Genomic DNA, 25,614 nt, shown 5'->3' with positions numbered 1-25,614 from the left:
TCCTTGTGCTTGTCTCGTTCAATTGAATTTGCTTCACAAAGTTATCATCTTTGCCTTGTGTATCATTCCACGTACCTGTATTGTTCATCTCACTTTGCTTAGAAAAGTCAGTATCTTTGCCTTCTGCATCATTCCCTGTTGTATCCGTCTTGTTTATCTCACTTTGCTTTGAAATGAAACTGTCCTTGCTTTCTTCTATACCACTCCCTGAAACTATGCTATTGGCCTCTGCTTCCTTCACAGATTTTTCTTTCTCTTCACTTTCTTTAATCGGGTTTGTATCATCACTCCGACTCAAATCAGATATATCATGAACAGAAGAAGGCTTTAATATTGATGAAGCATCAAAGGGAACAGCTTTTACATCTGATTGACCATCATCAAGATCAACTATTCCTACAGAGTTAGTCAAAGCCGCATCTGCAAGTCCATAAGAGTGATTTGGTTCTTAATATGTCAAGTGTACCATTGCTTTTATCTATGACTAGATGCTATCACAATGATCAAAAGAAAAGGAAGTTGAAAAGGGTATACCTTTGGCATACAAGGTGGATAAGAAAGAAAGAAGCCAAAGGAGAAACACAAGAGACAGAGAGACTTTGTAAAAGCTGTTGTTGCTTCTTCCATTATCAGAAACTCTTGTTCTAGTTCTAGTTCTTGTTCTACACAACCTTTGCATTGCACGCCCCTGTGTTGTTTACCAGCAAAACACATACTTAGAAACGTGAAAGACGAAGACTTTTTAATCAAATGAGGAATTCAAAATCGCAAGATCGGAGTAAAGAAAATAACCCACCTGAGAGAGAGAGAGAGAGAGAATCAAAGAAAGGAGATTTGTATGATCAGTAAAAAGAAACCCCCCAAGGGAAGAAGAAGAAGAAGAAGAAGAGGGTTTGGTGGTGGGCTAACGTCGCCGTCTCCGATGAGTCTGTAATCGAATCAATAGAGGGGAGTGATGTATCTTTCGTCTCCGCATCACTGAGGAAGAAAAGCGTACACGGTTGGTTCGTTCACCAATCTCTATCTCTCTCTGTTTCTCTGTATTTTTCTGGGAATCTATTATATGAAGAAGGAAGCAATCACACAACGAAGTTTTTTTTTAACGGTTGCGGCTGTAAAAAGGTAAAAGAGTCAAAGGAAAGACTTCAAATTGACAATAACAAGTTTTGTTTTCAGAAAGAAGATGATGATGAATTTGGTCTATGAATTTACAAAAAAAATTGCAATTTATTGAGACAGAGAGCCGAGAGAGAGAGGTTATTTTTTTAATATAGTATATTTTATTTCCAAAGTGTAATATTTTTTCTTTTTATTTTTATAGAAAAAATTTACAATTCCCAAATGTTGTGCTTTGTGTTCATTTTTTGTTTTCATATTTTGTAGGGATTCGTATATTCTTTAAATATTCGGAAACCAAGATAAATTATTATTCTGTTTATTACATTTTAATCATTTTATAAAGATATTATTATATAATACATGGTTGAATTTCTTAATATGAGAAAAAAAAATAAAGATATTTTTTTTTTTTTCTGAAAATCGAACTTCAAGGACCAAAGTTATGTGTATTTTTGGTTAGCTATTGAATCAGAATATTTAGCGTAAAAGAAATATCAATTTATTGATTCATATCTCGAACCTGAGAAAAGTAATGACTTTTTATTTATGTTTATTTCAGAAGAGTTCAGAAATTTAACTAATACAGTAGTTATATACAGTAACGTGTATTGTGTAGTTATAAATTGTTGAAACAAGTTTTGAAGCCTCATCAAGGTCTCCACATATATTTGACCAAAGAAAAAAGTCTATTTATAACAAAAAAAAAAAAAAAAACAAAAAATTGTCAATTTACTTATAATCAGTGTTCAAGAAAGCACTAGGCGGTATCTGGGCGGTGACCCGGCGCCTAGCGCCTAGAACACCTAATCGGGGCCTAGACGGTTTTTAGACAGTTTAGACGTTTACAACATAAAACATTATATATATAAAATTATGTACAAATATATGTTAGAAAAAAAAAAAAAATTATAAATTATAAACAAAATTAACAAAAATACATTTATTTAAGTTATATTAACAACATATAAACATTTATAATTACGTATACAAATATAAAACTTAATAATTTAAATCTATATAGTTAAAAATCAAAAATAAATATTAAAATTAAATTAATGTAATTTTAAGCGATTTAGGCGGTCATCTAAGCGTCTACTGAGCGCCTAGCGCCTAGACGGCGCCTAGGCGGCCGCCTAGACCGCTTTTTTGAACACTGCTTATAACAGAAAAAATACTCCTATGCGAGCAAGAGCAACTGATTGGGTTTACCTCGAGATAGTAAAATAAATACTAATTTTATTCATAAACTATTGGATCGGCTGATTTGGAGAATAGGGAAAGATGACAAAAAGGTATAGAAAGAAGGCAAGAGATGAGCTGTGATTGTGCGGCACGTTAACGTGGACGCCAGCTTTCATTTCATTTCTTGATTTGTTCTCCTTCTCTCTCTCTCTCTCTCACAGCCTGTCTCTGTTCATTCCCTTCTTATTTTATACGTTACAACTTACTTCATAATCTAAAAATCAAATCATATTCTCTTTTTTTGTTGGTGGCTTGATGCAATGTTGTGTTCGGTTTATTTAGTTTAACCCTTTGTTAGATAATATACACCATTCTATCTTTTGATATCATCTTTGGACAATGGACCAAAATGAAAATTTGGTATGGAACACATTGCTCACGCGGTGGTATACTAGTCTGGCTCCAAACATGACATTAACTAGTTTTGGCTGGTGCCGTGTTGCGTAATGTGTAACATGCGTTTGCACCAGTAAAATCCGTAACTCACTAATTAAGAGCCAAAGATTGGCTTTCTAATTAGTCCATCAAGTTTGGCTCTTAATTAGTCCATCAATAATGGACCTTAAGGCCCATTAGATTTTACATCTGAAATAGCCTTACCCATTTACACGGTAAGTTAAGGGTTTAGACCAAACCGGTTTATCTAACGAACTTTGACCAAATGATATAAACTGATAAAAGAGTGAGAAGTGGCGGCGATTTCACGGCTACCGGCCGCCGGCGAAATACGCCAATGGTCCGACGAACGCGGCGTTGATGTAAGTAGCTGGCTCTGATCGAGCGTAATCGTCTCTCTGATCTGTGTACTCGTCCTTTTGATTCGGTCCTCCGACGATTGCTCCCGTTAATATGTTAGGGTTAGGGTTCTGTGTTCGGAAAGATTGGAATCCGCCGTTGCATCCCAGAGAGTTTGAACGGACGGCTCTGCTCGGGAGAGATGAGCCTCTGTGGTGGATTCTTTTAGGGAAATTGGATCCGAATCCAACCATGTACGACATCTTCATTGGATTCACACCGAGGATGTAATCGACTTGTCTCCTCGATAGATTTATCAATGCGTTGGGGACGATGACTGAGTTCCCGCAGTTGAAGGTTTGTTTTGCTGATTTCATGTATTTGGCGTAGGTCGTTAGCAAGAATGTTATCGATGTCACGTATTGTAGATTGCTCTGAGGTAATTTGTACATCAATCCACCTGAAATGGGAAACGTATTTTAGTAATCATCGACGTGATTAGTGTTGTGATGAATCGTGTTAAGTTACCTGGAGTGTATTTTGTGGACGAGGTGGGAGAATTAGGAAGGATCTTGCATATGAAATTCTCAGCTGCTTGCTTGTAGGGTTCAAAGTTGTTGTCTTTGTTTAGTAATGCTCTCTGCGAAAGAAATGTGTTTGTGAATGGTGATGCTCAATTGTGTCTATGAATGTTAAAGGGTTGAGATTGACATACTCGTGAGAGAAGAACATATGCACCGGCGTATTTATTGTCCCAGCTGAAGATGTCTGTCTGATCTCCACCTCCTAAGGATTTTATGAAGTTTGTGTAGTACGGGTCGTTGGTTGCTCTATGCAGCCATGCCGCTCCCCACATCAGCTCGTCCTGTAATCAGAAGAGTAGTTTAGTTACAATGATTAAATTGATAGGTCTCTCTCAGATACAGATGAAGGTAGACATATGAATGCATACCTTGTAGCCAGAGTATGAGCAGTAGAAAGGGCAGACGGAAGAGGAAAGGGAGTCACTGTAAGCGCCACGGTATTGAATGGCAAACAGCATGACCTTCTTCGCTGTGGCCAGGAGCAAGCGAGCGTACTTGGGATCAACTTTCCTGAAAACCATGGAGCTTGCAGCTAGAGCAGCAGCAGTTTCTGCGGCTACATCAGAGCCAGGGTTTGATGGGGATACAGAGTAGACTGTGCGAGGAGTGTCCATATCTTCTGGGCGTTCCCAGCACTTGTGATCACCATTAGGGTCTCCTACTCCAACGTAAAGCTTCCCTGGAGTGGCCCTGGCGCATTTCAGTAGATAATCAGTGGCCCAACGGATGGCCACACGAGAGTTCTGGAGTTCAGATCCCATTTTCTTACCGTACTCCAAAGAGCTCCAGGAGAGCATCGTGGTGGTGAACGCCATTGGGAAATTGAACTTCACATTGTCTCCAGCATCATAGTAGCCTCCAGTCAAGTCCACCTGCAACTCATAGCATGTTATTAAAATGGATGTTTTAAGCTTTTACCGGCTAGTAGTGACAATGGATTTTACAGTTAAGGGTCTTACATGAGCAGAGGAGCCATCAGAGAGGCCAGAGCTGAATCTCCATGAGAGTTTTTGGTCACCAGGGAGGCGACCAGAACGCTGACCTTGGAAAAAGAGCAACGACTTTGAGAGTGCTTCTCTGTAATTGGGACTGGCATAGGTTTGTTCGAGTAGAAGCACAGAGAGAAGGAACACAAAGTAGAAAGGAGAAGCCATTCTTGTAATCGTGTTCGCTTGAGGGTACGGCTCGTTCACACACGCGTATATATAGCGAGAGAATGAAAACGAGGCTGATGAGATTTAGAGCGAAAAATATGGCTTTTTCGAAATTCAGCTTAACTGTTAAAAAACGGTTTTAAGTTACTTCAATTCGAATCCCTTTTTCAAGATTTTTATAATATTTTATTGAATTGATAAGTGGATTATATGAATATTTAAGTGTACTACTTTATGACTCATGACTTGATTATCTCTATCTTCTTTTCATTGTAAAGTTATATGTTCTTCTTAAATAACTGATATAACAACATAGGCCTGTCTATATGAGTTCACATATTAGCCTAGTTTTAATGTTTTTGATACCTATTTTGTACCATAGTAAACTGTAATAGGAATCTTAAAAAATTGCAATACGTAATATAGAGGATTAGAGATGTAGATAGATAAATAAAGTTGATCAGAGAGGGTGGTTAGTTAGGTAAATCTTAGTTTAGGTAGGTTAGTGTTTTGGGGATTATGATTTAGGAAAAAGAGACAAAAGAAAAGGGGAGGAACGTAAATGGCGCCAAGATAACGGCGCCGGGTCAGTGGGTTTTAAATTTAAAAAGGTTTTCTCAAGTCAAGTGTAATTAAACACGTAATGATATCTTAATCTCTTAAATATTAATTGTGGTCTTATACGAAAGGTTGTTACTTGCATAGGATGAAAAAAATATTAGTCTCTTCGTTATTTTAGTGGTTTGGATTTTAAATTCTTTACAAACAACCCTTTAGATTACAACTAGGCACGATGTAGCTCTAGACTCTAGTGTTGGACCGGCGATACGTGCCATTAGTTTTTTTTTGGTATAAATGTATATCATTTGTAGTTATGCCGCATCCAAATATTGTTTTTGTCTCCACCATTTTGTCATTTTTTATTTTCTAAAACCCAAAACACTACAAACTAATGTTTCCTTACCCTTGCTAAAATAAGGAATGCCCTAGAAACTGAATTCCCTAGAATAAAATTAGCTCTTCATGCCTTTAAACCCCATGACAATGAATTCCCTAGATTAGAATTACATGTAGTTTTACATACATAGTTTACATACATGATGCGGAAAAATATAATTATATATAGATTCTCGACTGACCTTTTTTTTTATTTGTTGGTAAACTACATGATTCACATTTGATGGCATGAAGAGCTCTATATGTTCGGGTGAAAATTAGCACCACGTAATCATTAGGGAAAAAAAGAAATAAAAACGACGTTAAATTCTTAAGGGGTTTGCATAAAAGACGGCTTTAAACCTAAAGAGAGCTGAGATTTGAAGTTAAGCAAACAGAAACACCTTTATCTCGTTCCACAGTGAATCAATGTTTGCTTAACTTCAAATCTCGATTTTAGTGGTTTGAACCTAATATCTTGTAGCAAAATCTCGATTTACAGGAGATTCGCGCCTGATCTCTCTAGCACTGCACGTGTAATTTTAAGGATAGATCCTTAAGAGTAGGAGACCATATAGTATGTAAATGTTGACCCTTTCCTTTCTCATGCGCCATAAAAAAACGTTCATAATTGATATCAAACTAAAACTAATTTCCCTACACACACATACGCTACATCGTTAGTTTTTGCATCAAAGGCCAAAACATATCGTTTAATACATATTATTTTTTTCAAAATATGCTGGCTAGTCGGTTAATCATTCATTAGGGACATACACCTAAAAAGACTTGTATTTTGCAGGACAACCATTTCAAGCTCTTGCAAATAATGTTATAAAAGTGTAAATCATATTAGGAGATATTATTATGTACAACGATTTGTCAATAATCAAGCATACATGCCATATTATATCAAACTAGTCTGAGCTCAATTAATCTAGTGTGTTAAACTATCAGTTGAGTATTTTGTTTGTTCACACAAAATCAGTTTCTTTAAATACAAATTTGTTTTCATCGAGATTCTTTCTTCAATAGATGTTTTATATGCTTAAGAACCTTTTAACATCATTTAAAATAATCTAATGTTTGACACAAAAGGCCAATGCTTGAGAACCTTTTAACACATTTAAAATCTAATATTTGACACAAAAGGCCAAAGCAAAATTTGGCATCATCCAGTTCAGTTTCAGTCGGGTTTTTAACTGAGCCAACACTGAAGCTTAATTATGTCTTTCGAAAGTTTAGTCGTATGAGTTTATGAACAAATAAGGGAAACAAATTGAGACCTAAAGAATAAAGATGAATGAAACAAATAGAAAACAGTGCAAACAGAAAAGGTAAATGCCACTATCTTGAGAGAATGCAGATTCATATATATAGACTCTTATTTATCTCATGCAATTATGCAAGAATCAAGAGTGACCAATAAAGCTTGTTGTAACAACTTGTTATTATTTAATCTGCAAATACCATATAACGGACTTCTCGGTTTAGCATTGCTTCCGCTTAACCAGTAACATGGGGGAACCATTATTCTCTGCGTATAAGAAACGCTTCTTTCTTTCATTCTGCAGCATTTTATTTAATCAGCCACAGAATGGCTTTCGGTAAGAGTCTTCTAGGCTGCACCAAAACTGTTTCTTGCAGTGTAAGTCAGAGAGAACCATATATATATACTTTGTCCCAGTCTCTTACTCCAACGTTATACTTTTAGATGATTAAAGCCCATAGATTAGCGGCTTAGCTCCGACCTCGAACGTACCTACAATTTTCCATATAATAAATTCAGAGTCTCTGCTGTTGTGACTTGTCCATCTAAACTCCATACAAAAACCATGAATAGAGAAGAAATCCCTAATGATCTCATTCTTGAGATACTCTCTAGATTGCCTTCAAAGTCAATCGGGAGGTTTCGCTGCGTGTCAAAGCTATGGCGGTCAATGCTTCACAAGCCATATTTCATCAAGTTGTTCTTGACCAGGTCCTCGACTCGTCCTCGTCTCTTAATTGGGGTCCGACAACGTCTTGGGTGTAGCTTTTTCTCGGCGCCTCAGCCTCAGAATCATTATGGGAAATCTTCGTCTCTTGTAGTGGCCGCCGATTTTCATATGAAGTGTTCTAAAGACGTAAGCTTAGTCATGTGTAGATATGCCTCTGGTTTGCTCTATTTTCCAACTATGCCAATCTCATATATGGATAAGGATGGAGCGGGTATCATATGTAACCCTACCACAAGACAGTTTGCGAGCTTGCCTCGATTGAGATTACTACCTAAGTTAGATTACGGTCTTAGCGGTGCCCTTCTAGGGTTTGACCCAATTGGAGGGCAATTCAAGGTATTGTCCATGAACAATTGGGTTGACAAAAAAGTGGCCCGCTATATTCTGACATTAGGAAGTGAAGAAGAGGGATGGAGGAAGATCGAATGTCCCTTCAACGACGTTGATCTGAATGGAGGGGTATGCATCAATGGTATTTTGTATTACATAGCTTACGATCCTGAGGATCGATTATATCTAATAGTTTGCTTCGATGTTAGATTTGAGAAGTTTAAGTTTCTAACTCTAATAGGCGGCATATATGGTTTGTGTACTAGATTAATAAATTATAAAGATAGATTAGGTGTGATCAAGTGGGAGTATGATTACCATAATGTATATTTATATTTGTGGGTTCTAGAGGATGTCGAGAAGCAGGAATGGTTGAAATACGCCTACACTCTGAGGTTCGACAATAAAGTTGTTAAGGATTATGGCAATCTTTCCGTTGTTGGGGTGACTGCTTCAGGTGAAATTGTTTTGTCGAAGTATTATGCATATACACCTTTTTATGTTCTCTACTTTAATCCTGAAAGGAACTCTGTTCTAAGTGTTGAAATCCAAGGTGTTGGAGAATATCATGACTGGATTGCGCCTCCTGCAGTTTGCGCTTTTGTAGACCATGTGGAGGATTTACAGTTTAATATTATGAAGGCAACATCTATAAACCCAACACAACAGAAGAATAGAGCCAGGAGCACATCAATATCATCTAGAGAAGATCATCAAGTGAGGGCCGTTACTCAGCTGGGACAAGATCGTCGTACATTTGAGAGTATTAACAATTTTGATGCTCTCTCTCTCTTAGAAGATGATTAAAATTTACAGGTGCCGAAACCTACTACTAGCTACTCAAGTCATCTAGAAAATATCTTCATGTGAGAGACGAAGCAGCAAGAGATGAGAGATGGCATGTGGAGAGGCAGAGATCATTGGAGTTATAAAAGAGTATACGATGAGGAGAAGAGAGAGAGGTTCTATGTGCGTTTATGTTATTTACTTATAACTACGTGAATACGCTCGCCCGGAAATCTGATATAAATTGTTTAATTATAATCGGCCATCTCCAAACCCCATTCTATTTTAGATTCAAATTTTGATTATAGAGGAAATCTGATATAAATTGTTTAATTATAATCGGGCATCTTCAAACCTCATTCTATTTTAGATTCAAATTTTGATTATGGAGGAACATTTGCTCCAAACCAACTCTATATCTTACTTTAAAATAGAGAAAATTGCGAGATTGCTCTATATTTAGAGTAACTCTACTCTCATATAGACTAACTCTACTATAGAGTAACACATTGGAGGTAATCACTATATTAGAGTATAAAATAAAGATATATATTGGAGATAGTCTCAAAACCAGAAGTCGTTGGATGTTATTTTTTTCTAACCTCTTTCTAAATATATCATATAAGCCAATTTTTCTCTAAAGCAGACCATCAATTAACAAAGGTTTCAATTTAGCATAATGCATGTTGAGCATCATTTAAAAAAAAAAATTCTGAGTTTCTATTTTCACATAATTAACCACATTTTGTAGAATTATTTATAATAAAATTTAAAACGATATCTATTAACCAAAAAGATTGTAAATATAGAAAATAGACGTAATTAAATATATATTTGATGCTTTGGTTGGGATGTCAAAACGATAGGCGTGTGTGGGAAACCTGTCATCATACCAAATACGCCTGTAATGTGTACCATAACGTCTTCTAGCTACTATTGATCTTTGTACAAGCACCCGTTAGTTGTTATGATTATAATTTATATTCTAACTTTGGTTCCACGGGGTCTCGTATTATTTCCCTTCCCACCACATCAACCTTGTTTAAGACACTGAGAGGTTAAGTTAAGTATACCGCTAAACCCAAAAAAAAAAGAGACAAATACATGTACGACACATATACCACTATTTCTCTTCCACATTTGTCCTTCTCTATAAAATAACATGCAACGGATTCCATTCTAATAAACTATTTAATTAAAAGACGAAAGCCTATCAACACCAACATTTGCTTACTTTTCACATGTTCGCATTAACATCTATCCACATGTATTAGCCATATAATTATATATGTGACTGCAGAGAGGAGGATTATAAAAATTTATATAATATCTGCCAGTGATTGATTCCCTAACCAAAGCTGAGATGATTTACATAAAAGGGTGGTGAATGCAGTTCACATAGTCGATACTTCCTCCATAAGCTTTAGTTTAAACATCGCCCTTCTCAACTTTTCTTGGCACGCATTTCCCAATTCCTCCATTTGTAACTGAACAGATCGAATATCATATATAAAAAAATAATAGATCATATATATTGCCTTGGATACAACGTAGAAATAAACCTATGCTATGGAATAAATACGCCTATTTATATATTTACGTATTTCCAATTTATAAATAAATAATGGTTGAGAATCTATGGAAATAATTTGTAGAGTTAGACATTTAGATTCTAATTTGTGCCAAAGCAAATGAACAAATATATATATATAACAATTTTTATCGTTGAAATCAGCAGCGACTGTCAATCTTAAGCGACTGCATCATTAAAAAAATTCTCTCCTGTCTCAGTCGTAGCTACTTGCCGCCAAACAGGGCTATAAAGCATCAATTCTTGGATAATTTTCTTTCAGCTACTTCACAACAACCATCTCTTAGTTAAAAAATTTAACTTGAATTTAGACCTTTTTTTTTTTTTTTTTTTAAACTAAATTATGAATCATAAGACGCATTCAAAATGACCAGCCTCTCAACTCAAGCGATAAAAAGAAAATAATATATTAGTTCTCGTTGAGGTTTGGTTTCAAACAGTCAGAATCAGATGTCCAACTCTGTGAACAGTTTCAACCTAACCAAACTATAGGGCTAACACGTATTGAGTTATATGAAATTCAGTGCAATGCTCAAACGTAGAATATCAAATGAGCATGAACAAGAAATGCCATACTTGTAATTAGATAAATTTCTAGCCTAATGAATTTGAAGCATGTGATGGAACAGCATAATGGCTTGTAAGATAATGTTTTATAACTTATAAGCTTCGTGTACGACTTGTCTAAAAGCACAACCGAAGCCGAAAAGTGTGGTACTCTGATCTTCCACAAAATGCAAGATTTGGTGCCACGATGAAAAAAAAAATTACATTGGTAAGCTCTGAGCTCCCTCTGATTAAGAGCTGCACCCATATTTTTGAGAACTTTTCTTTTGAGATCCTTCATGGGTCGTTAATTCATCAAAAATTTATTAATATTCTTTTCCATAACATGATAGATTGATAAAATGGGTACGAAACTAATAGACTGAAAGAGCGTGAAGTTAACCTTAAAGAAAAGAAACAACAGACGTTTTCTATCCGAGCTTGCATAAGAGGGATAGACAAGTTTGTGAACATAGTTGTTTGGTTGGAGAAAAATCTGACCATATAATATTAGGCTTATATGGAATTTAAAGATTGTAAAACACAATCCATATTGGATGAAATAAATCTTTTAAACGAACGAAAACGACCCCTCAAATTTTTATATTGTTCATCTTTATGAAACGGAAGAACGTGTGAAACTGAAACGAAACTGTAAGATTTAAGTCATAAATGACACGTGCTGATTTAAATTGATTGTTGAGATGGACATGAGTCCTCTCGGAGAGTTGGCATCTTTCATAGTATAGATTGTCACTGCACAGAAAAACTCGATTGAACATATAATATGGCTCTTTGATCAAATACTGACGAATGACGATAGTGGAGTTACTAACGAAAACGATTTACAGAGACCTATAGATGTGATGTGTATATAAAATATATGGTGGAATTTTAATCCCAAGAATCAACAAAACATCTCCACTTCTGGTAAAATGTTTCTTTTGTGTGCCTCACTAACACGCTACCCACTCTGCACATGCCTCTGGCTGGTTTCAGGAACTGTCATTTTAGTCAACCCAATGTCTCGACCTAGGTTCCATCACAACAGATCCAACAGTGATGGCTGCTCGGTTCGTTGCTGTTTCGAACCACTTGGCTTTGAGGTAGATGTCCCACTTCTACCCGTTCCCCTTCCTCTTCCTCTTCCCACAGCTATTGAAGGCGGTGGTGCGAGTTTCATTGCAGCTTGCTCGGTTTTGCTTGAATTGAATATGGAACTGATGTCTGCTGGCGGCTTCTGGTTACTGTATGAACTATTTCCAAAAGACGGCATTCCTTGGTTCTGATTCTGAATCCCTAAAGAGTTCATAGGATCTGGGTTACTTGCGCTGATACCCAAACCTTCTTGTTGTGATTTCATAGAAGAGAGTGAGGCATTGCCAAAGGCCCAGAAGTCGTTGTTAGCTGTCTGAAACAGCCTACCGTCTGTTAAATTGTTACTCAAACCAGAACCACTGTTGCTAACTGGAGGTTGAGTGGCAGTACTGTTGTGGAAACTCCCAGAAGTAATGGAAGTACCGTTGGGCCGTGGTGGCCAGTTAGCAAACGGGTCTAGTTCATCAAAACTTGGAGTTGATGATGGTCCTGCTGGGTTTAGCCGTGTCTCATCATTAGCTGGCTGAGAGGTGACATTGGAAGATTGTCTTGGAGGCCACTCTAGGTCAACTGGAGGGCATGTTGTTGGTACTGTGGTTTGGTTCAATGGCTGTGACTGAACTGTAGTTTTGTTAAACTGAGAGTTTACTGGTCCAGGAAGATCTCTTGAAGCTGAACTTTTGGCCGGGAGGGCCCAGTCTTCATCCCATGCAGGACTGTTCTTTGCTGCCGAAGCAACCTTCTCAATTTTTTGGGTTGGTGTTTGAAAGTGAAGTCCATCCGCGCCTGGTTTTACTTCTGGGACTCCAGAATCATTTATAGTAACTCCTCTTTTTTCCTCTATTTTCCTGTTCCGGGATAGATAAACCAGATGTTAGAAACAGTAACAACAGTATGCAGTTGTAAGGGGAATAAGGACTTGGAAACAGGGACCGGATTGCTCGGAGGCATACCTGAGAATATCCTTGATAAATAGCATATATTTGGCAAACTGTTGGACATTCAATTGTTGGGCAGTGAGAAGCGGTATAATCAGGGGAAGCACGTGTTCTGAGGTGAACTCAACTCCATACTAGAGAGAAATGATGGAGATAGTATTATAAGGGACGTAGTTATGTTATAACTTATAAGCTACGCGCAGATATAAAGCGGGAAAGTTAAGATGTTCAAACTTCAATAAATATTGAGAAAAGTAAGCTGTACGTTCTGCCTACCTGCTTGAGAATTGCATTTGCAACTGCAAGAGTACACATAAGGGTAGGTGCAGAACGATCAACCGCAGTGCAGCGTTGAATTGTTTGCAGAATTTCAGTAACAGCGAGTTTATCAAGCGTTTGAACCAGCTCTGCTAAGCAAAGCAAAGCATTTACTCTAACCTGCACCACATGCACGTTATACTCAAAATTTTGTTTAGAAGATCGAGCTCTTCATTTGTCGATGTTAAAAAGGCACACAAACTGAAATCAAGGCTAACAACATACGGCAGCAACTGTGGTTTTGAGAGCCAAGCCATGAACACGCGGCAAAATTGCTTGCCTTACAACCTGCAAAAACAAGTTGGAAAAAAAGTAAGAACCAAACAAACTCGCCCACTGCAGAACAAAAATTAAAATGCATGTGACACTAAGCTTGTGTAATCCACAAATCAACCCTGAAGCTTAAATCGTCCATTCCAATAAAACTAATCCAATAAATATAAAATACAAAGCATCAAGCACCACCTGACCATCGAGTTGTTTAGCAACAGATGTAGATCTTTTCAGAACTTCCTCCTGTATTCGGACATCGTTGTCGTTGTATGCTCGGAGAAGCAAAGGGAGGACATGTGATACAAGATGCTCTGCATTAGTCTACAAATATAAAACAGACTGCATTAGTCTACAAATATAAAACAGACTAGTAAGAGATCTGAGGACGTAAGATAAGAAAAGAATAAGGAGAAGTGATTCCATTTTAAGCATATTTAGAATTGGAGTAGAGATACAAATAGCAGATAGGAATAGAAGTCACGAGAGAAATATGCAGCTCTAAGAAAATTGAAGGTCGTGTATCGGTTTTAAAGTTTAAGTAATGATACTTTACACATTAATTACTATCCATTGTGTCAAATCAGTAGAACTTAGCAGACACATGCAGGGATCGAATACATAATTCCAGTGATGCATACATATTGGTTGGACACTTACCTTGTTAACTATAAGCTCTGCACGCTTTACAAGCAAAAGTAAGGTGTCACCCGTAGCAGTACTCAAAACAGGAACAAGGGCTGGGAGCGTTGTCAATTCAAAGTCATTCTTGTCCTGCAAATTATAATTTAAGGTTTCAAGTATTCATTAAAACATGAGTAAAGATTCAAAAAAAAATCCTTGTTAAAGGTCAATGCGAAGCAACTTCCAAGTTTTAGCAAACGACAGGTTGATAAATAGGCGGTATCTATTTGTGCAATCACCATTTGTACAACTGAAAAGAGGACGTCTAAAATATATGTGCGTGTGACAGGTCATAGGACACAAGAAAAACAAATTTTATCTAGAAACTGCTGGTATCTGTAAATCTCAAACAAATACTAGGAAAGAAACATATGGATCTGATCGACTAAATGTAAATACCCAATATCAGAAATAGCACCTGAGACTCTGCTATAGTTAGAACCATGGGAAGAATCACAGGCTGCATAACCAAATTCCTAAGTTCAGCACAAAGAGGCGGAAGGACCTGCTCCACAAAACCTGGTATGATTAGTTGTTACTAAGCAAATCACTTGAGCAACTGACTGTTTTCTGTTAAGTAACAGAATACGGGAAGAAGCCAGAACGTGACTACCTTATACCGCAATACACGTGAATCAAAATCTTTCCACATATCTGATAATGCTTTTAAGAACTCAGACTTCTGCATGTTGTCTCTTTCCTGCAATAGATTAAAAAAAGCCCCAAATGATTATATATTTCCCACTATCTAAATGATGTCTGTCTGAAACGATAACTGAAAACTTATGCACATACAAGCATATGATCAAGAAAACGGAGGGCACGTAACCTAGTATCACTCCGGAAAAAATTAGATCCTGCAGGTGAAAGTTCAAGTCCAAGATGTAAGCGCACAAACAATGAGGTAAAGCTTGTCACAAGAAACAATGAAACCCCTATGAAGAACAGGTATTCCTACCTGTGAAATCTAATGCTGTTGGTCTAAAGGACTCGTTCATTGACAGCATCCGTTGCAAATCAGATACCAAGTCTGATGGTATAGATGAGAAAGTTTCATTTGTTAAATAGTTCAACGTGTTCATGTACTGCAACAAATTTGCAAGGTAACCATGATCAGCGATGGAAAGAACAGATACTATACTACTTCATAGCAAAAAATATGAAAATACATCTAAAACGGAAAACTAGCGAGCTTGAGGTTTTAGCATTACCATCTTGACATTGTTATTGCAATCAAACAATGGTTTCCGTGCCACTAAATGATAGGCAAGGCATCCGAAACTAAAAATATCTGAAGAAACTCCAGCTGAAGGAGTTTTGCTCCGCACCAATTCAGGTGCGGTATAATTTAAAGATGGTTGGAGTGGCAGAATTGAGTCCTCAACATCATATTCCTGCACAGATCCATCCATATCAAAATTTTATCTAGTTGCAAAAACATTGTACGACAATCTAGTAACTGATCATGAGTTTTTAAGTACCCACAGAGTAGTGAAACGATTGCATGTTATCCAAATTCCCATCCTGTGATTCTGAAATAGCAAAGCCAAATCCGGCAAGCTTCCAGGAACCACCCGAGGTAATAAAAACATTCTGCAATGAAAAATTAAAGATCCACAGATAAATCACAACAGCTCCAAAGAGAGATGAATAAGTATACAGAGTACACAAATATTGAAAAAACAACCTCGGGAGATACAGCACGATGAATGAGATGAGCATTATTATGGAGAAAGTTCAATGTCTCAGCCATTTGAAGAAGACCATGCTTCACCTCCAACAAGCTCATCTCCTGCAACAAACACAATTATAGTATAACTATCTTCAATTTTTGTTTTCACTCAATTGCTCAAATTCGAAGTTGAATCATCACATGTAATTAACGCACCATGGACTTAAGATCTTTAGGAACGTTATCAACATTTTCCACATTCCCAAGCGCGTTAGCCACAGAGGCGAAGAGCGGCTCCGTAACCATAGCCATAGCATTCTTATTCTCATCAAGCGCCTGAACCACATGAACCACACCGGGATGTCTAAGCCGAACCAGCTTCCCAGCATCAGCACGAATCAAATCGAGAAACGCGTCTTCGGCAGCTTTAGATAATCCAGCCCTAGAACGAGCCTCAGACAAGGCGCGCTTATCAAGCACCCAGACGCAAACGGTTGGATACTGCTGAGGACGCGTGGAGTCACGTGCCTTGGCTGAGTAAAGCTTCCAGGCGAAGCCAGGACCACCGGAACCGATCTGATTGAGAAGCTCGTAGTCTTGAAGAGGCTTTGGACCTGTAACCTCCTGTACTGTGGTTTGTACCCTCTTCTCAATCACCGCAGCGGTTTTAGCCAGTGCTTGCGTCAGCGTTCTCATATTTATCGACATTTTTTTTTCTCCTTCCCCCGAATTTTTGAAACTGTCGCTTCAACCGGTGATCGGCGATATACGATTCGACGTATGTATGCTCTGATGGAAGAAGGTGAAAGCAGAAACCTGAAATTGAAGATTGTCTTCTTCCCCCTGACCCCTCCTCTCTTTCGCGAGACTCGTCTGTTTGATATTTCTTCGTATCTTTTTTTTTTTTTTTTAATTATTTATTAATTTCCGTTTATTAGCCAAAATGGTCCTTCGTCTTACATAAATTCATATATTACTGTCACAATGGAAAAAAAAAGCCTATTTGAACATGAAGAATTCGAGTCGAGAGATGAGCTTCATGAAGCTATGGCAATCGAATGCAGATCTTTGTGTTCTTCATTATCTTGTATCAAGCTCACAGTAGCACCACAACCACAACTTTTAAGCTAGCGGAACTGAGTGAGCTGCTGTTTGTGTACTGTACAGGCTCTGTGTTTGTGAGAGGTTAGAGGTCAAGTGAAAAAAACGTGATTGTTGCGGAAGAAGAGGAGCGTCTTCTGCTACCGGTTTACTAACCAACCGGGTTTTATCAGAACATCTCGCTTGAAGTCACGGCCTGTTACTGACTTTGATTCACCCAAGCGTCGATAACACTGGGAAGAAGAACAGCAACAAATGTACCCTCTGAGAAAAGAAACGTGCAAGAAAGATACAAAGGAATCATAATTATACTAACCTTGTAACAGACAATGGTATCATCAGGGTACATAGCAAATAGCTTAGTTCCTAGGCGGGCATAGCAGGAATCACAGAGGCTCTCATCATTTATCTGCATGTGACGTGATCTTTCTTCTAATCTTGCTAACCTCGAGTCTACATCCAATGCACGTGAGATATTGTGTACGATCTGTAACAATTGACTTAAGATCATTCAGACAATAATGCTATACCCACACCACATATACAGATCGCAGGAACTTGAAACTCAGTAACAAATTCTGATTACTTTATCAATATTATATTATCCATGGCACATTTGACAACTAAAACACAATATTACTCCACCCCTGTCCTTCCCAGAAAAAAAAAGTTATCTACTGGCAACAGTAGCAAATATACAATACACGAAACTGTGTAGGGATTGTGAATATTTACCTGGCCTTGACGATGATGATGAACCCGAGCCCTCAGCATTCTCAAAATTGTATCTGATGCCAGTTTTAAGGGCATATCAGGAGACAATTTCTGCAAACGAAAACATGATGATATCAGCTTTATCATCAAACAACCAAATGAAAAAGCTATAGGATAAAAGGCAATATCAACGTCCTGGGATTTCTTACTTCCAGAACTTGCAAAGGATCAAGTGATTCCCCGTGGTTGTGGAGGAGGCGAACAGCAGCCTTAAACATAGGCTCTTTACCATTTTGAGGATCCAGGTACATATCAAGTAACCTAAGATCAACTTTAGGGATTTAACAAGGAGAAGAGCAAATCGTGGGATGATATTCACAATACAGCGATGAAATGAAGGAAAAGAACCTACTGCATGAATGCATCTGGTCTTCCAATCTCTACACAATATTGCTCTGCAGCTGCACAATCCTCAAGCTTCCTGGCGCCCACCACAGAACATCTTATCAGTAACCACACATTCAAATTTACAATAAACTATATTTGCTCACTTCATAAGCTCTCAAAATCTTTGGTTTCCAGAACAATCAGATAGACAATTTAATTTTGTTCTTTATAACTTCTTGGAGTATTAAACTGAACTTACAAAGCAAGAATTTGGAGGACCAATGTCTCCTGCCCTATCCTTCGGTATAGGATTGCCTATAAAAAAACAACAAAAAAAAACTAAATTTAGTCAAATCGGTAAAACAACACATAATTTTGACAGTACAAATTTCATTGAACAATCATCGGTGCACCATCAGAACCATGAAGCATCCTAGGATACACCTAAATTACACTTTTATAGAACCATTCAAAACCGAATGAAACAGATTTGACAGACGAACCTTTTCCAACCACAGTTCTGATCCTTCTACCAATTCCAAGATTTCTTCGGGATCATATAGATCTGAAGACTGCAAGAAGGTCTGCAATCTTTCTCGTACATCACTTTCAAACAAAGAAATACTTCCAACATTACAATCATGTGCCTCTCTGCCTCCACCATCAGATTCATTTTGAACTTCAACACACTCAAGTGCTGATCTGGCAAGTGAGAGAGCATATGATGTATGCAGCTGCGGGTCAGTGTAGTCTCTTTCCTCAATCAACCATTGGAAGTACCTGGCCAGTATATAAAGTCAGTAAGAAAAACACTTTGGTGGAACTTCCTCTTACTAGTTACTACTTACTAGTATGCGTTCAGTAACTATACCTCTGTATGATTTCAACCTTTTTGGGATCAATAGCTTGGATAACTTTCTCTGCACGAAGATTAAGAAACACATACACTCACATCTATCAAATTTTTAGTATTCATCCATTATACATAAAATGTCATATGCCAAGACACTCAATAATCCAAAGTCAACAAAAAAAAACAAAAAAAAAACTCAAGTTAATGGAACATATGCCTATTCTAACTCTGATCTTACCTATATTGATGAACAGAACACTAGATACATGAGAATATATGCACAGACAAAATTATGTTATCTTGAACCTAAAGCAGCCGTAGACTCCTTGCATTAAATTAGTCATCTCACAGATTTCAGCTAAGCCATTATTCATCAATACGAGTCCAGGATGATAGATCACAATTCGAAACCTAAGAAACAGTTGGCAAAGGTTTCTAAAAGAACGAATAGAGATCATCATCTGACTCACAATCAAACACAAATGTTCTGTTAACCCTGATTCCCACCTGGCGAAAGCTCTTCTGTCCTTTTATCTGACGTCAAGACTTGGATAGCAAACAATGGGTTTATATCTGAAATCTAAAAATGATACATCCACAATCATCAATTATAATCTTGTAAAAAGTCACAACAACTTGGAGTTGTATCATATATATGTCATACCCAACTAAGATGCTGCAATGCCAGTTCTGGATCACAGGGTTCCTCAAGAATTCTGGCTGCTTCTGCGGCAGCAGCCTCTTTACCAGATAACCGAATGAGCTCATTTTCATGTAAATAAGGCACCAAGTCATCTGAGTCTTGCCATAGACCAGATGTATAATTCTTCGTAAAGAGACGCCAAATAGCAAGAGCCTTTTCACTCACCCCCTTACTTGCATAGAGAAATGCAAGTGTCCGTAAGTGTCCAGATTCAGTTAGAAGACTCTCCAACTCCTCCTGCATTGTCCACACAAGTTGTAAAGTCCTCCCTCAAGCAACATTCTGACAACACGCTCTTCGTTTTTCTATGCATTGTATTTCTAAGGATTCAGAAATTTGTAATTTCCTCATCATACATCCACATGAATCCTACAGTACTACAGTTAATATTATCTAATTAACAGCGTTTCGGTGTAATTTGCTGGGAGGAAAGTCAGCATCTTAAAATGAGTGTCATTGATCTACTGCTTTTGAATACAGTGGTTTACTAAACTGACACACACCTAAATGATTAAAAGACTGGGACTATGGTCCAAGTACAATGCATACAAACGTACCTAGTCTACTAGGCACTGAAAATTTGTCTTCATCTCTTTTTTAACCAATCTCTAGCTGTCTTTCTTAAGTAGTTCTGTCAAAGAATAGATTTCCAAATTACAGTTTTCTTATATCTTTCAGTTATTAGTTTGTTGTGGTGCCATCTATCGAGTTGATGCTATGCAAATATGTACAGTACATGCGTAATTTATCTTCACAGGAAACACATACCACAACACAGTTATTATCGGAAGATGCAAGATTCTCCATATCTTCAACACGGTTTAATGCTCTATAAAGAAGCATTAGAAGCGTGTCGATTCCCTCCCTTACTGGGTGAGTTAAGTCCTTCTCACGTGATATCTCGAGGTACCTTTCGCAACAGATAACATCATTATATTCCAATTCACACTTCAGAGAACAGGGATATACTACAAAAGCTGTAGAAGAAAACAAGATACATAAAAGAGTAATTGTATCACCTGGTAATGTTTTTAATTGCTAAATCCAGTAAATCAGCTCTACTAGGGGGATTTGAGAAAAACTCTTCGTCAACCGGGGTGTCCATTCCTGCTTTTCTTAGAAAATTGGCTCTCTGGATGGCCATCAGCCCATTATCTACAACATCTTCGAAAGGAGCAGGGGGAGGATGCAGTCCCCAGTATCTGTTTCTTGGAACCTGAAAGCAAATAAAAACCTTAGTAAAGCAGAGTGCAGCTGGACAAGACTTGAGATATCATAAAGATCTGGTTCGCTACAAGTCAGACAATGCCTTTAGTGACGAAAGTAGAGAATTGTGGTGATTAAGCAGTCAATTTTTAGAAACAACTTAATAGTAATTTACTATAAACCAGCTGCCAGGGAAAATTATATACCACCAAAGACCAGCGATTAGGATCCCGCATGATAAAAGGAAAAACTTCAGAAGGTTCCATTTTTTCAGACTTCAAAAATTGATTCACAGCTTCCTCAAAGCGCAAATCGAAAAGCAGCAGATACCCTATTTGAGCATGAAGAAACGAAAGCATGTCTTTCGAAATTTCACCCTGTGAGTCAAGCTCTTCCACCAAGGAGATGGCTTCTCTGTATCTCTTTTTCCTCAGTAGGTCTTTAATCTGTTCTTCATAAGGCACTCTCCGATAAAAAAGAAGCTGAACACACACAATGAAAAGAGTCAACAGAAAAATCATGAAGTTTCATCAATAAAGATAGACTCGAGAGAAATGAAGATAGCTATTATCAGGATAAACACCTTTGACAAGGAAGTGACAGCCAAAAGGTTTCCATCTCCTGCCTCATCTGCGGCAAAAAGTGAAGGCCCGCATCCTTCAGTACCAAAACTAACTGATTGAACACAAGCACCCGACTTCTTCTGATGTATTTCCATTTTCCCATCTCCGACAGTCACCAAATAGAAAGACAACTCTCCAACAGAATCAGGCCTCCTTCGAAACACAAGGCTCCCTCCAATAGGCTGACCATTAGTATCCACAACAACTCCAACATTGTCAACCAACAACAACACCTTCCACTCTTTACAAAGCAATTTAAGCAGCGGGGGGCCAGACACATCAGGCAACGTGAAAATCACCCCACTCTGACCAGTAACACAAGAGATCAAACTATAACCTTTAACAGTCCCCGCAATAACATAATCATCAAGCCAAACCAAAGTTTTGATCCCACCAATTCCAAGAATCTCTTTCAAAACAACAAAGGAACAACTCAACTCTTCTTTATCATCACACTGAAGTTCAATCAGCAACATTCTCTCACCAATGGCAACAGCGAAAACATAATGACCTTGATGGACTCGCTCATGTCCAAAGTCCTTACCTTTAACATCATTCACACGATTCCCAGCGCCAAGCAACTGAAGAAACTTCTTACTGGAGCTAGAATCACTCGAAACCTCAGAAGGCAACAAGTCAGTACTCGAAGAGTCACGTCCTCTCACTCTCTTAGCAACCACATTGATCCCTTTCAATAAACCACCCAATCTCTTAGCAGGTTGAGATAGAAGCGAATCTACCAAGAACAAGTAACCATTACAAAGCGCTAGAATTTTGCCTCTTTCCTCTCCAAGCACAAAAACAGACTCAACGGGAGAAGCGCTCAGATATACACTTGCGAGACGCGTGACGATATTAGTCGAAGTATCGAGAGAGAGGAGAATAAGAGATCCAGAGAAGGTTCCTAAGTAGACTAGGGTTTGAGAATCAGAGACAGGGGAGAGTGATAAAGCTCGGATCTTATCATCACCGCCGAGATCAAAACGAGCAGTAAGCTCCACAACGGACCGAGATTTAGCCATGAAGTAAACCAGGTACACTTATAGTAACCGGATTTGAGAAGAAAGAGAAACGGCGATTGAGAAACTCCGGCGATCAGAGTCAGTCCGGCCTTACCGGAGAAGCCAAAGACAAAAAAACAGAGTCAAGACACGTTCGAGTTCCCTATTTTGACTTAAAACATTACACAGCTTTCCCTTTGTTATCATCAAACCAGAAACGACGCCGTTTACTCGGTATAAAACGGCGTCGTTTATGTTCAATCTTTTTTTTTTTTTTGAACATCTGAATTTGTTTGTTACAAAAATGTCGATGCGAATATTCGATATAATTATTAATTTTCTGGAACAGTCTTAAAAATTCGTGATCCAAAAAGAGAGACACGTGGCACTCTAGATCGCCAGAAGCCCATCCAAAATTAAGAACGCAAGAACAAAGCCGCGCCAATCCAAAAAAAAAGCCCAAAACTGTAAGAAACTCTGAAAGAAAAAATTTGGATGGCACAACACAACACTGCTTTCAATCCAATCTTCGTCTTCTTCATCATCATCGTCATCATCTCCATTAAAGCTGCTGCTTAAAATGCGCAGCCTTACTCTGGGTCTGAGTCTCAGATCCTCTTCTCTTCCTTTCACCTCCAGCAACTTCCGCTTCTTCTCTCCTCCTTCTTCTTCTTCTTCTTCCTTTAGACTCTACAGACGATTCCATTTCCTAAAGCCATGTTCTTCCCTCAAGCAAACCAAGAAGAAGAAGCAAAATACTCTCCCTTCTACCGCTCCGCCTCCCCAGAGTCTTCGGTGGTTCTTCAATCCCAAATCCAGCGACGAAGATGATGATGATGATAAGTCCTCCGCGGCTGAGAACGATGACGGTGGCGGATCGGATGGGGATGCTGCTCTTAAGGGTACTATTTTGGCTGGAGTTTTGTTGATTGGTACTGTTGGTGGATTTGCCGGCGTTGGTTATGTCTATAGAGATCAGATCAATATGTTCCTCACTCAGTTCTCTACTTACATCGAAGGTTCGATTTGATTCTTATGTGCAATGGGTGATGTTTAGCTTTCCAGTAGTATTCTAAACTTGGTGAACAATATATACATTTTAGATAGTGATGATGCATTAGTTGGGATAAGGTTTTGACCAATTTCACAAGTTGACTTAGTATTGTGTTCTTGAATCAAAACCAGGTTATGGTACTGCTGGGTATGCGTTGTTCATTGCTGTGTATGCTGGGCTTGAGGCAAGTTTTTTTTTTTTTTTTTTAATATATACTATTCATGTGATTTTGTTGTTTTTGCTCTATTGTGACCTTAGTATCTTCAGTTTCAAGCTTTTGTTTTTTCTGCTTCCTTTGTGTTAGATACTAGCAATTCCGGCTCTCCCATTGACGATGTCGGCTGGTCTTCTCTTTGGTCCTCTTATTGGCACCATCATCGTTTCTATTAGTGGAACAGTAAGTTGTTCTCTTCTCTCAGAACGTAGAAAACTCAATCAAGTTCCTTAATGTTATCAAGGGACCTCTCCCATGTTTTTGGCTGTCTAATTTTGTCTTTACTCTGTGTTAGATGGCTGCTAGTGTTGCTTTTCTAATTGCTCGATACTTTGCTCGAGAGCGCATCCTTAAGTTGGTTGAGGACAACAAGAAGTTCCTTGCCATTGATAAAGCGATTGGTGAAAATGGGTTTAGGGTTGTTACTCTACTTCGGCTAAGCCCTTTGCTTCCTTTCTCTCTTGGCAATTACCTGTACGGGTTGACATCTGTGAAGTTTGTGCCTTATGTATTAGGAAGGTCTGTGTTCTTGCAACTTTTTATACTACTTCTTATCCGCTGTAGAAGCTTGATGCTTGTGCTGTGGTTACTTGAGAATCCAATTTGTTCCATTAATGTCCATTTGTTTACTCTGAACCAGGAGTTAATTCATCTTGATAAGTTGGATTCTGAGTTTTCTATACTCATTCATGGATCATACTGTTTTTGCAGTTGGTTGGGTATGCTTCCAGGGTCTTGGGCTTATGTCAGCGCTGGGGCTTTTGGACGAGCAATCATTGTGAGTTTTGTTGTCCCTTAATCTACACTGTATCGCTCCAAAGTGTAGACACTTTGACAAAGAAAATGAACTGCACAAAAAACATGCATATATCCTCGAGTTAAGCCTAAGGGTACAACACGAGGATCCAGTGAGCTTTTCCTTTGTTGGGTGTAGAATAAGTCATGTTGATTAGCTCTTTCTTGTCTATGGTAGAAGTATCATTGAAAACTAGCTAAGATCATCAAGCTGTGGTATCATTATTATCGAATGATAAAAAGTGCTCAATCCGAGGAAGGGTTAGTCATTACTTAAGGAAGTTAATTGGAATTGAGGAAATTGTGTCTGATGGATAGTCTGAACTGTGAATGCATTGTGGTTCTTGCAAGCATCATAATCATCAAGTTGTAATCTTCTATCTGTATGTTTGTTTTTAGCAAGAAGAATCTAATGTTGGCTTGCCTGGAGGAAACGGCCAGCTTTTAACATTGGGGCTGGGTCTGTTGGTTACTGCATTGGCTGGAACATATGTGACACGCCTTGCAAAGGTAAAACAACTCATACCTGTTAGCTATGTCAGGTCAATTGGTTTTAGCCTTTGTTAGCATAACCTCACAAAAGTCCTGTCAAGTACTCTCATATTTGATTGAAAACTTATAAAGATAAGATTCACTATGAATCTGCCCACATGCAGAAAGTACCTAAAGATGGATCTCTATTACTTGTCGTGTGGTGCAGGATGCTATAAAGGACATGGACGATGAGTGAAGAGAGAGATGCAAACTAAGACGAGGAAACAAGCCAACGATTGGACAAAGGTTTTGACTCTCTAGGATTTGTAAAACCTTAACAGAGTATCATCATGTACTTAAATGTTATCTAGGATGACATTAATACTGCTCCATTATTGTTCATAGTTGATAAATATGATGTGAATTTAGTTTTTGATCTTTACATTGAAACTGCAATATGTGAGAAAATGCTTCATAGACACAGGA

General features: G+C 38.1%; 6 protein-coding genes across 8 annotated transcripts; 2 read left to right on the top strand and 4 right to left on the bottom strand.

Moving 5' to 3' along the window:
- LOC104759363 lies at positions 5 to 1,173 on the bottom strand (the record flags this gene model as incomplete). The annotated part of the gene is made up of 3 exons (XM_010482303.2): positions 797 to 1,173; positions 535 to 688; positions 5 to 420 (listed from the first exon to the last, which is right to left on the bottom strand). Coding segments are annotated over exons 2-3 (561 nt in total), but the record flags the coding sequence as incomplete, so codon positions are not given.
- Positions 2,832 to 5,139, bottom strand: LOC104756637 (endoglucanase 3). Its single transcript, XM_010479258.2, has 5 exons — positions 4,640 to 5,139; positions 4,049 to 4,552; positions 3,812 to 3,961; positions 3,625 to 3,736; positions 2,832 to 3,556 (listed from the first exon to the last, which is right to left on the bottom strand). Exons 1-5 carry the CDS (start codon positions 4,832 to 4,834, stop codon positions 3,069 to 3,071), a joined length of 1,449 nt encoding a protein of 482 aa, XP_010477560.1. The 5' UTR covers positions 4,835 to 5,139; the 3' UTR covers positions 2,832 to 3,068.
- LOC104759362 (putative F-box protein At1g31090) lies at positions 7,606 to 8,907 on the top strand. Its single transcript, XM_010482302.1, has 2 exons — positions 7,606 to 8,353; positions 8,450 to 8,907. The coding sequence occupies exons 1-2, from the start codon at positions 7,606 to 7,608 to the stop codon at positions 8,905 to 8,907; spliced, it is 1,206 nt and encodes a 401-aa protein (XP_010480604.1).
- Positions 11,781 to 16,867, bottom strand: LOC104756635 (SCY1-like protein 2). 3 transcript variants are annotated; one of them, XM_019239455.1, is made up of 14 exons: positions 16,220 to 16,867; positions 16,019 to 16,123; positions 15,817 to 15,924; positions 15,543 to 15,725; positions 15,290 to 15,416; positions 15,127 to 15,188; positions 14,945 to 15,031; positions 14,750 to 14,836; positions 14,308 to 14,421; positions 13,848 to 13,971; positions 13,580 to 13,665; positions 13,336 to 13,497; positions 13,075 to 13,193; positions 11,781 to 12,969 (listed from the first exon to the last, which is right to left on the bottom strand). In XM_019239455.1, the coding sequence occupies exons 1-14, from the start codon at positions 16,709 to 16,711 to the stop codon at positions 12,066 to 12,068; spliced, it is 2,760 nt and encodes a 919-aa protein (XP_019095000.1). In that variant the 5' UTR covers positions 16,712 to 16,867; the 3' UTR covers positions 11,781 to 12,065. The 3 variants fall into 3 exon arrangements, with proteins under 3 accessions (XP_019095000.1, XP_010477557.1, XP_019095001.1); XM_010479255.2 differs by having other exon boundaries at positions 12,066 to 12,969; positions 13,603 to 13,665; positions 13,843 to 13,971; positions 16,220 to 16,711; XM_019239456.1 differs by having other exon boundaries at positions 12,066 to 12,969; positions 13,603 to 13,665; positions 13,843 to 13,971; positions 15,813 to 15,924; positions 16,220 to 16,625.
- Positions 16,938 to 22,764, bottom strand: LOC104756636 (transforming growth factor-beta receptor-associated protein 1-like). Its single transcript, XM_010479256.2, has 14 exons — positions 21,551 to 22,764; positions 21,174 to 21,449; positions 20,781 to 20,977; positions 20,530 to 20,671; positions 19,723 to 19,998; positions 19,566 to 19,638; positions 19,077 to 19,125; positions 18,709 to 18,985; positions 18,465 to 18,520; positions 18,231 to 18,299; positions 18,028 to 18,139; positions 17,840 to 17,929; positions 17,421 to 17,591; positions 16,938 to 17,337 (listed from the first exon to the last, which is right to left on the bottom strand). Exons 1-14 carry the CDS (start codon positions 22,610 to 22,612, stop codon positions 17,245 to 17,247), a joined length of 2,943 nt encoding a protein of 980 aa, XP_010477558.1. The 5' UTR covers positions 22,613 to 22,764; the 3' UTR covers positions 16,938 to 17,244.
- LOC104756634 (TVP38/TMEM64 family membrane protein slr0305) lies at positions 23,030 to 25,562 on the top strand. Its single transcript, XM_010479254.2, has 7 exons — positions 23,030 to 23,610; positions 23,777 to 23,829; positions 23,950 to 24,042; positions 24,155 to 24,378; positions 24,571 to 24,637; positions 25,054 to 25,164; positions 25,355 to 25,562. The coding sequence occupies exons 1-7, from the start codon at positions 23,172 to 23,174 to the stop codon at positions 25,382 to 25,384; spliced, it is 1,017 nt and encodes a 338-aa protein (XP_010477556.1). The 5' UTR covers positions 23,030 to 23,171; the 3' UTR covers positions 25,385 to 25,562.

Source organism: Camelina sativa, chromosome 17 (genome assembly GCF_000633955.1).
Source record: "Camelina sativa cultivar DH55 chromosome 17, Cs, whole genome shotgun sequence".
NCBI classification, from domain to species: Eukaryota; Viridiplantae; Streptophyta; class Magnoliopsida; order Brassicales; family Brassicaceae; genus Camelina; species Camelina sativa.
Note: the sequence above shows the minus strand (reverse complement) of the source record. Positions and strands in the feature narration are given on the sequence as shown.

What these genes read in the sequence shown, in the direction of transcription:
- LOC104756637 (XM_010479258.2), bottom strand. Translation starts at nt 4,834, where the DNA reads ATGGCTTCTCCTTTCTACTTTGTGTTCCTTCTCTCTGTGCTTCTACTC. An exon ending in CTGATGGCTCCTCTGCTCAT is followed by an intron (nt 4,553 to 4,639) that starts GTAAGACCCTTA and finishes TATGAGTTGCAG; the next exon opens with GTGGACTTGACTGGAGGCTA. An exon ending in GCTCATACTCTGGCTACAAG is followed by an intron (nt 3,962 to 4,048) that starts GTATGCATTCAT and finishes TTCTGATTACAG; the next exon opens with GACGAGCTGATGTGGGGAGC.
- LOC104759362 (XM_010482302.1), top strand. Translation starts at nt 7,606, where the DNA reads ATGAATAGAGAAGAAATCCCTAATGATCTCATTCTTGAGATACTCTCT. An exon ending in TCTAATAGGCGGCATATATG is followed by an intron (nt 8,354 to 8,449) that starts GTTTGTGTACTA and finishes TGTGGGTTCTAG; the next exon opens with AGGATGTCGAGAAGCAGGAA.
- LOC104756635 (XM_019239455.1), bottom strand. Translation starts at nt 16,711, where the DNA reads ATGTCGATAAATATGAGAACGCTGACGCAAGCACTGGCTAAAACCGCT. An exon ending in GCAATAACAATGTCAAGATG is followed by an intron (nt 15,417 to 15,542) that starts GTAATGCTAAAA and finishes AATTTGTTGCAG; the next exon opens with TACATGAACACGTTGAACTA. An exon ending in TAACTATAGCAGAGTCTCAG is followed by an intron (nt 14,422 to 14,749) that starts GTGCTATTTCTG and finishes TATAATTTGCAG; the next exon opens with GACAAGAATGACTTTGAATT.
- LOC104756636 (XM_010479256.2), bottom strand. Translation starts at nt 22,612, where the DNA reads ATGGCTAAATCTCGGTCCGTTGTGGAGCTTACTGCTCGTTTTGATCTC. An exon ending in GCAATTAAAAACATTACCAG is followed by an intron (nt 20,672 to 20,780) that starts GTGATACAATTA and finishes CTGTTGCGAAAG; the next exon opens with GTACCTCGAGATATCACGTG. An exon ending in CAGAACTGTGGTTGGAAAAG is followed by an intron (nt 18,521 to 18,708) that starts GTTCGTCTGTCA and finishes GTTTTTTTATAG; the next exon opens with GCAATCCTATACCGAAGGAT.
- LOC104756634 (XM_010479254.2), top strand. Translation starts at nt 23,172, where the DNA reads ATGCGCAGCCTTACTCTGGGTCTGAGTCTCAGATCCTCTTCTCTTCCT. An exon ending in GTTCTCTACTTACATCGAAG is followed by an intron (nt 23,611 to 23,776) that starts GTTCGATTTGAT and finishes AATCAAAACCAG; the next exon opens with GTTATGGTACTGCTGGGTAT. An exon ending in CTGTGTATGCTGGGCTTGAG is followed by an intron (nt 23,830 to 23,949) that starts GCAAGTTTTTTT and finishes CCTTTGTGTTAG; the next exon opens with ATACTAGCAATTCCGGCTCT.